Below are 10,961 nucleotides of genomic sequence, written 5' to 3' on the forward strand. Positions count from 1 at the left end.
AATTGCGAAAAACAAACAAACATGAATTTATTTGAAATACTGTAGAATATAAAAAAAAATTGCTAGAAAAATAGTAACACCAAAACTGTGAGATTAACCCTGATATTAAAAAATATTTTAAAAAAAATTTGCTAACTGTGCATTAAAACATATCAAAGATGTGATCACCAAACGGCCATTTTGAAATCCATTGAGGAAAAAAAAAGGGAGTCAAAAATACAGTACAGTCACATGCATGTAAAATCTCAAATTTGCATCACCATAATCCATAATTGTAAGTGATCCAGCAGCACTTCCCCTTTTTCTTTGTCTTGTTGCTGATGATGGCTGAGATGGGGGACGTCACAAGACGCACACGCCTTCCGTTGCACAGCAACGTTAACGCACCTGCGTCATTTTTGCCATGTATTCCAAGCGCCATGAGCCCCTGTAGATCCATTCCTTACATTGACTTTCCTAAAGATGACAACACAAGAAAACAAAAACAAAAACTGTATTTCCTCAAATAGCCGTTGCAGCCCCCAGGAGTCAAATCGCAACAGTTATCTATGCGGTCGATTTGGGGTTTCTGTTTGCATGATGCAAAGCAACATGTTGATGCTACTGACCTCATACTGGACCTGCATCAGGCTACAATCGAGCAGCCGAACCACACAGCTCTGCTGAACTCCTTTGTGCTCCACCTTAAGGCTTTGTCCGAGGATGCACTGGGTGAGGGGCGGGTAAGGCCAGGCCTTGATATATCCCTTCACAAATTTCCGATGGGAAGTGTTGCCGATGTCGTCCACGGGATTCCCCACTGTCACGAGAATAGCAATAGTCGAGTAAAAACTGCTTTCAATCGACACACAGTATAGAGTTCAACTTTAATAAAAGCATAGAAACAAAACAGCCAAACTTACAAGGTGCGATCACCAGGTGAAGATGAGGTAAGCCGACATACAACGCAGACTGATCGTCAAGAAAGACCAGAAACCTACAAAAACATGATTTGATCACACAAAAGTCATTTCAAATGACTGAAATGATTAATTTGACAACATCCTGTTTACAATTGACCTCTGATGGTTCTTTCTGGTTGGGAGTTCCGCCACAATGCCGGCCCAGAAGACGTCGTCGTCGTCGTCGTGGTCGTCGTTGCGGCCGACCACCACTCGGGCGCCGATGTACAAGTATTCCAACTTGGTGGTGGCGACGAAGGCCAGGTGGTGCGCGGAGACGAGGCGCTTGGTCTTGTCGTGAAAGCGGACAGAATATTTCAGCTTATCATTGGCTGGGGAAAACAAAACCGACATTTCACTGAATGACTTTTGGAACTTCTGCAGTAGCGCCTTAGCGATATGGCAAAAAAAAGTTTATCATGATTTATTTGTCTTCATTATGACAAGTTTTATTATTGTTTTTAAACAGACAGTTTTAAAGCATCGCCGCTAAAAACTGAAGAAGCAAACATTCATTTATTAATTATTAGGGATGTAATGATATCCAAACACCACGATACGATATCACGATATTGTGGGGAGGTTGGCGATATAAAAGGTCACAATATTGTATAAAAAAAAAAAAAAAAGATGAGCTCATACAACAACAACAAAAAACACACAATATTGTTTTTGTACATCTTTAATTTTAACTTATTTTGATGAATTATGAAATGCCTGTATCAGTGACTGAAAGATGCAACCATATTTAACATTTTTTTCCCACTTTTATTTTAAGAAAACTTATTTTATTGTACATTTAGAACAGAAATAACATTTGTGATTAATCATGAGTTAACTATTGCGACTAATTAGTTACAAATTTTAATCACCCGACACCACTATCAAATATATAAAATGACAATTTTTTATATTTATATTATATTATCACTTTTTTTTTTTTCCCTACAGTTATTCTGTCTGCAATTCTAAACCGGTTGGGTGGGTCATCTAACCAATTCAATTCATGACTTGTACAAAAACTAGAATTGAAATTCTCTTTACCAGTTTTGATCCTTTTCTTGACTTTCGCACGCTGCCAACACATCGACATCTTCTTGGCCAAGACCTTCATACCGATTTCGATCCTCGCTTCTGGCACTTTATTGGGCATTTTAGAGGCACCCTCGGCGGACATGCAGCACATTGATATTATGCACGGTTGATTTTCCACTGGAACTGCAAAGGACATTTCAAATGGTCAGTGGACGGTATTACACAAAACAAAAACAATTTGGATCGTAACTGTACCAGATTGAGATGGTTGGATGGTGGGTGTGTCTTTTCCGCCATTTGCTCCGGTTTCCTTTGTCTTGCTCACAGTGTTATTTACTATGAGGTTGGTTTTACTAGCAGTGTTATTTTTTCCATTTGGATTGGTGTTATCAACCACTGTTGATTTTTCGGCTTCTTTCCGAATCATGTCCACTGGCGGCCTTGTTTTTTTCTTCGCACGAGTCTTCAGGGGCCATTTAATCTTGATACGCCGTTTTTTGCTCGGTGGCGGCTCCGCTACAAAATCGACATCATCTGCGCTGTCATCAGACTGGGATGGAACGGGGCTTAAGTGCTCACTGTCGCGGTTGCGATTCTCAGGAGCTCTTTGACGTAAACTCCGAATTTCGCGTGTGGGAAATCTGGTCAAGTTCACCTTTGCCGGTTTGTCTTTGCTGGCTTCCAAGTCGTCGTTTGGTGTAGCTGTGCAACTTGGTGATGAACCGCTGCTCCAAACGTTTATTTCAGAATCACATGGCGACGAAGGGGAGATTTCTACAAAGCCAAACAAAGCAAATGATGAAAGAGCCCACGTGATGAAGATGTGGGATTCGGGTGAGCTATTTTACCGTCGCCACTTGTGATTTCGATCACATCCTCGTCAGAATCTGCGTCTGTGTATTCCCAACCCAAAAACGCATACCGTTCCTTCACAATCGCTTCATATGCTGCCACGGAGCTGAAAGACACCAACACAAACATTTATTAGGGCCCGAGCAGCGACCGCTGCGAGGTCCCTATTGTTTTTGTAAAAATTATTATTATTATTATTATTATTATTATTATTCTTCTTCTTCTTTATTCTCCGCAAACAATCGCGATTTTGGGTACCTAAATATTCACGAAAACTCACCGAACTTTGCACACTCCTCAGGTCCGGCGAAAAATTTGATATTATGAAGTCGTTATAACAACGCGACTCTATAGCGCCCCCTAGCGTAGAAAAATAAAAACCAAGCCCGGCACGTTTGAGCTAGAGCAACGAAAATTGGCAGGCACGTGTAGCACCCCGAGACGCACAAAAAAGTCTATTGGGACCATGTAGCTAAAATGTACAGGAAGTGAGCTATGAATTTTTTAATGTCCAATTTTGGCCTATTTTGGCACATTCACTGTAGTCATGCTTTTTCCCCCTTTGCAAACATTTTTCATCCAATTGACTTCAAACTTGGCATTTATCATCTCAAGACCTGAGAGAACAGCTGGGCAAAACATCTTGCCTTTTCGAAATACTATATGACGGGGGCGGGGCATCAAATATTGACTTTAAAATTTCATTTGTCCAGAAAGAGCAAATGCTGAATAACTCCCATGTACAAGCTCCAAAAAATCTCAAACTTCTCAGGCAACGTAATAGTCACGGCCTGAAAACATCTATATGACAAAATTCAGTTATACATATAGCGCCACCTAGTGGTTACAATAAATGTCATACTTTACGTTTTTAGCTACTGTGCTGAGCTCGTTGAAGGGATCCATTTGAAAATTGGTCAGAAAAGCCTTAAGATGTTGATCATGCCCCACACCGAATATTGTAACTTTTCGCCAAAGGGCGTGGCCGCTACGGTGACGCTAAGTCTGAAGATTTTTCGTGAAAATAAAAGCTGCATTAACTTGACCGAGATGATCCTATCTTCTCAAAATTTCACACATTTGATGAGAGTCCAGCCCTAAAGACATCTACTGACTTATATTTCATCTAACTGATAGCGCCACCTAGTGGCAATTTTTTTTCTTACGAATTTTCTTCTACGTTTTTCTCCAAACACGTTAACTGGACCTACCTCATATTTGCTCAGATGAGGGTTTCGGCCTTCATGATGTCACAACACGAAGTTTGTGAGTTTTCGCGAATTGCTGTGGGCGTGGCTAAGCGCTGTTCGCCAAGAAAACAACGCCAGTTTTGAGGGTCTAAACATGCACAGAAACTCATGAAACTTGGCACACACATCTGGCCTGGTAAAATGAGCAATATTTTATTGTTGATTGTGCTATTTTTACAAAAATTACTCAATAGCGCCCCCTAGAAGTTTTTAACGAAGCAGCCCCGGTTGTACGTTTAAGCAAGAACGACGAATATTTTTAGGTGTATGAGGGAGCCCAAGACCTACAAAAAAGTCTCTTGGACCCATATGCTAAAATGAACAGGAAGTGAGCTACGAATTTTTGAATGTCCCATTTTTGACGATTTTTGCACATTCACAGGGGGCAGACTTTAGCCCACTTCTCCTACACGTTTCATCCGACTGAGTTAAGACTTGGCCTGGACCACGTCAAGACCTGAGCCAACGACAGGGGGGGAAAATTTTGTCTTTTCGAAATACTATATTATGAGGGCGGGGCATCAAATTTTGTGTTTCGCAATGAAAAAGGATATGCTTGATAACTCCCCGGTACATGCTCCAAAAAATCCCAAACTTGACATGTATGTTTATCGTCAAGGCCTGAAGTTATCTCTGTGACAACATTCAGTTATATATGCAGCGCCACCTAGCCCTTGAGGAATAAAAAAAAAATACCCCACATACGGTATTTTGTACAAAAAATGTACACTCATTCTAAGTGTGATAACTCAGTCATTTATGAATATTCTTTTAGTTTCCACCACTCAAATTGTTCACTGGCTTCACACCGATCCAAACGTATGTACATTTCCATTTTGTTTTATTCATTTTTGATTGCCCCTTTGGACAATAAAAGTAACATTGTGCAATGAGTACAACGAGCGATGATGTGTATATACACTTTTACAAAAAATACCAATCAGGGCAACTCATTGCCTAAAAATAAAAAATAAGACGCTGATTTTTGCAGATCTTAACAATCACCAAAACCCATTGAGCTTGACACACTCATCACACCTGGCAAAAAAAAAAAAAAAAAAATCCACGTTTATCATGCCATTTTCAAAGAAATTCTGCTTCCAATGTGCCAGTACCCCAATGTGCAAGTTCCCCAACGTGCAAGTACCCCAACGTGGCCCGGGCTGCGAGGGCCCTTTATAGCTGCTCGCAGCTCTAGTTTTATTTTGAACTGGTAGCCTTTTGCAAGAAGTAACACTGAACAGTAAAATTAAATAATAATTTTCCACCAATCCACTCACTTGCTAAGTTCCAGAAGTCGATCGCCTTGTTCCTTCCACTTTTCCAGCGTAGACTTCAAAAGATTGAGTTGCTCCCTTACAACAGGAGGGGTCACATCCATTTGTTGCACAGTCTCCGAGATCCAACTCCGGAGCTCTTCTTGCGTCATCTCCATCTCATTCCCCTCCATAATCACTGCAATATTCAACAATACAGCAACAGTTAGGGCTGTGCAATTAATCGAAATGCAATTACAATTATTACACTCCACAATTATAAAATCAGCATAATCATAAAATAAAAAAAAAAGATTATCGTTAATTTTTGAGTTGTTTAAATGTATACACTTGCACCTTTTTTTTTTTTTTAAGAAGGTTTGAGCCTTGTCAACTGCAGTCTGGCAAATTCCAATTCGCTTTTTTTTTTTTTTTTTAGGTCATATTTTCAGCAGCGGTATCACTGTCATGAACTCCAGTTTAGTTCACATGACAACGGATAGTACAAAGTGAGGCTAGTGCAGTTTTACCTTTGGAGTTCACCTTTTATTTCTTGGGAGGTTGTTCTGGCCTCTTTTGTGGCGTTCGCTTAATTTCGCTTTACATCAACATCTTGCTTTTAACTTGTGAGACGACTTTCTCTCTTGCTTCCTCTGGTACATGGAACTTTGGACAGTTTCGATTGAAAAAAAAAAAAGCACAACACAACCCCATTGTTTAACTTCACATTCGATATCACAAAGACGAGAACATTTAGAATTACTGTCCACCCCTGCGATGTCATGCCCTCAATATCAGCATAATGAAAATTTAGTTATGAAAAGCCAGATTACAAGACGGAGTCAATTGACTTTAAAATGGCGGTCAGCTAAGAGAGTCTAAAGATTGATATGCACGTTTTCCAATAATGTCCAGTTGTTCTGTACCCGTTATTCATGTATGGCTTATTTCAAATAACCGTAATGTCCGGTGGGACGCGCACAACGACGAAACCTCACCTTGGTTGTTTCCCTCAAAACCGACAAATGGCATCACGTGTTGGACGAGAAGAATCTTGTCTTCGTCGTCACTGACTGCGTCATTTAGACCGCTGCTGCCCCCTCCTGTTCAGGTGCGCGTATAACACGTAATTTTAAGGGAACCGATTGAAAAACATTGCTACTTCGACTTTTTTTCTCTCAGAAAAGTCCATTTCTACAACACTACAATTCATTTGAGTTCGTTTGTAATCCTAAAGCCTCAACCCACTCAAAAGGAACAGGGGCCAAATTCCAAAACTATAATAACCATACATACAAATTGTCCTTGTCCATCTTTGCAGGAGCACAGAGCAGCTCCAGCGTTGGCTCGAAGGCGGCGACTCACACTGCTCCTCATCCTGTCCTCCATCCTGCCCTCCATCCTGCCCTCCATCCTGCCCTCCATCCTGCCCTCCATCCTGCCCTCCATGCCCGTTTTTGGAAGGCACAGACGATTCAGCAAAGCCTTTTGATGCTCTTTTCACCAAGATTCGGCATCTTATGACAAATAATCAGTCACATTATGTGACAAAGTGATGTGAACTGGACAGTTATTAGAATTTAAAATAATAAAATAAAAACACAATTACAAGCTACTACAGCAATCAGAATGAGAAAATGCGTTTTTATTGATTTTTGGTGAATATTTCTGGACATTTTTGTCCTAGCAAATGTCCCCATCGTGTCCAAAATGAGAGGTATGATCAAGGTATGATGAATTCAAACTGGGATTTATGTGCAACTGAGCACGAGTTGAGTGCGAGCATTGTAGTAACAATCGTGCAACAAATGGGGGCAGTATACCAATAAAGATGGATCAACACTGCGATTGGCTGGCAACCAGTCCTGGGTGTCATCCGCCTACTGACCTGAGATAGGCTCCAGCACTCCCCGCGACCCTTGTGAGGAATAAGCGGTCTAGAAAGCGGATGGATGGATAAACATCATTCACTCATTTATCATTCATATATATATGATATGTTCATCATTTCCTTCGCCAGGATTAAATCGTGTTTCACTTGAAACGTCGTCATCTATCCTGAATCCAATATTTCCCATCACCGTACTTGATTTAACGTACAATATGTGGTAGCACTTGATGTCAGGACTGTTTTGATTCCTCACGAAAATCTTTACAGTTTAAACGTACATTTGGAAAGAGATTCAAAATGGTCGTGTGGGTTTTGTGCACGCCATTCGATGGTCATTCACGGTGTCGAGCAACCGGTCACCTGGATGCTTTCACCTCAACTGCTCAAGTGTTGCCATAGGAAATTGTATCCTGGCAACAGCACGAACCCGTGCAAAGACAAAGTAAGGTCATGCACATGAGAAGTGGCTCCATCGATTCCCTTTCCTAACGTCTACAATTGGTGATCGCGTTATCGTATCTAATTTAATGCACTCACATGATACATATGTGGCTCCATTTGGTACTTAAATGGAAAACGTGGAATCATGGAAGTATCTTTACAAAAACAGTTTCCGGTCCATGCATTCATCTCGCATGCTTTCAAGACTGCTGCTGCGATTCCCTGATTGTAATCATCCCCCCAGAGTTGCCTGGATGTTGCCATGGCGACCATCAGTGCCGCTATCGGGGTTCATGCATGCAGAGTCTTTGTTTTATGAACACGCAAGGTCATTTTTCAGCCAAGAAACATCTGGCATACTTTTTTTTTTGTTTTTTTTTTAACAGATTCCCGTGCAGGTTGGCTGTAATTAAAGTCACTTCTTTTGCACCAAATACGTCAGCCATGAAGGCTTGCGGCAATTTCACTCCAACCTGACATCACATGCTCTAAATTCTCCATCGAAGGTACAGGAAGCCTTTCAGATTTTCTTTGGCACTGTTGCCAACGATAATGGCAATATTGTGATATTAAAATTGCCGTCATGTCACAATATTAAAAGCAAGCACATCTGTTAAAAAAAAGGCAAGGTTGTATTCTATTTGTGCAGTTCCAGCACCCTCTGGTGGTCAATTCAAAAGTGCAGTTTCACTTGAATTAGGAATGTTTTGGCCACTGCGGCAGTTATCACTCCCATAAATCAGTCATGACCAGCAATTCTTTGATAACATCTACATCATACTGCAATTGGCTGGCGACCAGTTCAGGGTGTACCCTGACTACTGCCCATAGCCAGCTGGGATAGGCTCCAGCTACCCCCCCCCGCGACTCTTGTGAGGAGAAAGCGGCTCAGAAAATGGATGGATGGATCTTCATCATAAAATGTTACTTTTCGTCCCCTTCAGCTCAACACAGCATTGCGAACTACATAGACCATGATGCTTTGCGCTGCTAAGCTAATATGAGCATGACAATAACATGGCTTACAGGTGCTTGTACTCAAACGGCAGGTAAACGAGGTCATTACGAGAAGCACCTAAAGTGGCTAAAGTCGAACTCTGGCAGGGTTTTTGACTTTCCTGACCTTTTTTTTCCCATCTCTACCAACCTCCCCACAATATCGCAACAATTATCGTATCGTATCGTGAGGTTCATATCACGATATTTATCTTCTCGTGATGTTTGGATATCGTTTACATCCCTACTTGCAACGTTCTCATTCCATACAAATACAGGAAAAGCTGGATGGCGAGTGGCCAAAATTGTGGCCTTAATAAAAAAAACAAAAACAAAAAACAAAACAAGGCACATGGAAATATTAAGTTCAAAAGAAATGCAAGATTGAAGGTAACAAACAATTGTGGTCATGCACTCACCATGGCTGGGAACGTGACAAAAGTACAGAAGTAACAAACACAGTGAACCAATCAGAAAGAAACCACCGAATAAGTACAATTCTTCTAGAATAGCCTAAACAAGTATACGTGCGTCGAAATATCAGTGAATATCTATACATGCACACATGAAAAGCACTCACCGAATGGTCGCCGTCTGTCATTGACGGGTTGCTGTCATCTTGCGTCTATCACACGCCTGAAGCCAATTAAAAGCGTGAGCAACCAATTTATATCCCCTATTCTTTCAAAGGACAAAAACAGGAAGTAACCAAAATGAAGCCACCACTGTTCTATAAAAACTCAATTGAAATATAAAACGAACAAAATTATAACAATTTACAATAGTGTTTGTTTGTTTTTTTAATATTTATTCCACCCAGTTTGGGTTACTTTCTTTGCCCCAGGAGTGGATTGTATGTTGAAGTGCATTTCCTCACATTATTGTTACATGAAACACAATTTAAGCAATACAATTCGTTCAACAAAAACTGCACAGGCAAATATTTGCTTCCATTGTACAGTAAACGTAAATAGCATGTATATGACTAGAATGAAAATGAACAAAGAAGCTGGCTAACACTGAATAGCCAAAGTCAATTGATTATTTTCCTTCACCGTGAAGTCTTTTTTGCTTGTTCATCCAGGATGATCAACGTCTGCCGTTTCGATAGCAACAGCCTTCATTTAAGATCGACCCATGACCTTGCTGCTGCTGCCAGCAAGGTGCGAATTGATACTGAATTTCACATTAGGCGATGTGGGATCGAGAAAAGACTTCGGACTTGGTGTGTTGTTGATTTTATAAAGTTGTGCAGAATGGTGATTGGTGGTTGGCGTTGGACTGACAACATCAGCAAAAAACGAAAGTACCAATCGCTTTCTCACGTTGTCCTTTTTCTCCTTAGAATTTTTTTTTAGCAGTTTGTCAGCCAGCTCGACATCATGCTCACTGACAGCCTGTGATGAAATTAAAAGAAGAAAATGGGACCTCAACCTCAACGACTCATTAAGTTTATTTTAAGAACTTTTTTTCCCCTTTATGATGCACCAAAACAAGCTCCATGAAGCTGTGGATAGACAACCTTTGTTGTGAATATCATCACAAATTACAAAGACGTGCTTGCCAATGATGCGTGAAGATAAAATACACAAACACGCTGCACAAAACACACTATCGATCGATCTATCGATCTATCTATCGATATGCAGTGGAACCTCGGCATTCAAACAGAATTTGTTCATGCTGAAACGCTTTTCGCATTATGATCTGACACGTGCATTGCACGGAAAATCCATTAGAGGGCAGTAATCACCCAGATGATGGCTTTTCCAGCGACTTTTCTTTGTCAAATATAGAGCGGTTATGGTCAGAAAAGGTTGAAAAATGTTACTTAGACAACATTATAAGAAGTTCATGGGTGGTTATAATGTGAAAGTACTCAGTATTTTTGACTAAATGTTTTAGTAAAGACGGGTTAAAAGTAAGTGTATAAAATTTGAAACAGTGGGTGTAAGTCATTTTACGCTGAATCAGTCAACTGTTATTTCTTTTGTCAATTTTTGCTTTTGCCATATAATGAAATCTTGATTTTTTTTTCAGCCAAACTAATAAAATGTTTAAATTACAGTTGATCATTTCCCAAAATGACAAACACAAAGAATCAGAATTACTTCCAAAAATAATCACGCGAGGAGGCCCAACGTCAACTCCTTGAAAAATAGCTTACGGAATTCGTGACAATTTTTACCACCAATAGCTTTGCTATTCCGTTACAATTATACAGTAACAATCCTACTAGAGAAAATTCAAGCAATAGTTTCAAATTAAGACAACTTTAACGTCTGCTCTTTAATGTGTC

General features: G+C 40.3%; 1 protein-coding gene across 6 annotated transcripts; it reads right to left on the reverse strand.

The window, feature by feature from the left end:
* Nucleotides 1–7: 7 nt before the first annotated feature.
* LOC144007629 (uncharacterized) lies at nucleotides 8–9,263 on the reverse strand. 6 transcript variants are annotated; one of them, XM_077507437.1, is made up of 11 exons: nucleotides 6,700–6,721; nucleotides 6,333–6,437; nucleotides 5,878–6,000; nucleotides 5,359–5,533; nucleotides 2,825–2,934; nucleotides 2,232–2,750; nucleotides 1,986–2,159; nucleotides 1,060–1,273; nucleotides 903–976; nucleotides 609–799; nucleotides 8–456 (listed from the first exon to the last, which is right to left on the reverse strand). In XM_077507437.1, the coding sequence occupies exons 4-11, from the start codon at nucleotides 5,526–5,528 to the stop codon at nucleotides 379–381; spliced, it is 1,530 nt and encodes a 509-aa protein (XP_077363563.1). In that variant the 5' UTR covers nucleotides 5,529–5,533; nucleotides 5,878–6,000; nucleotides 6,333–6,437; nucleotides 6,700–6,721; the 3' UTR covers nucleotides 8–378. The 6 variants fall into 6 exon arrangements, with proteins under 6 accessions (XP_077363563.1, XP_077363560.1, XP_077363561.1 ...); XM_077507434.1 differs by having other exon boundaries at nucleotides 5,865–6,000; XM_077507435.1 differs by lacking the exon at nucleotides 6,700–6,721 and adding an exon at nucleotides 6,631–6,649 and having other exon boundaries at nucleotides 5,865–6,000.
* Between the last annotated feature and the right edge of the window lie 1,698 nt (nucleotides 9,264–10,961).

This window comes from Festucalex cinctus, chromosome 19, assembly GCF_051991245.1.
Source record: "Festucalex cinctus isolate MCC-2025b chromosome 19, RoL_Fcin_1.0, whole genome shotgun sequence".
In the NCBI taxonomy this organism is placed as follows: domain Eukaryota; kingdom Metazoa; phylum Chordata; class Actinopteri; order Syngnathiformes; family Syngnathidae; genus Festucalex; species Festucalex cinctus.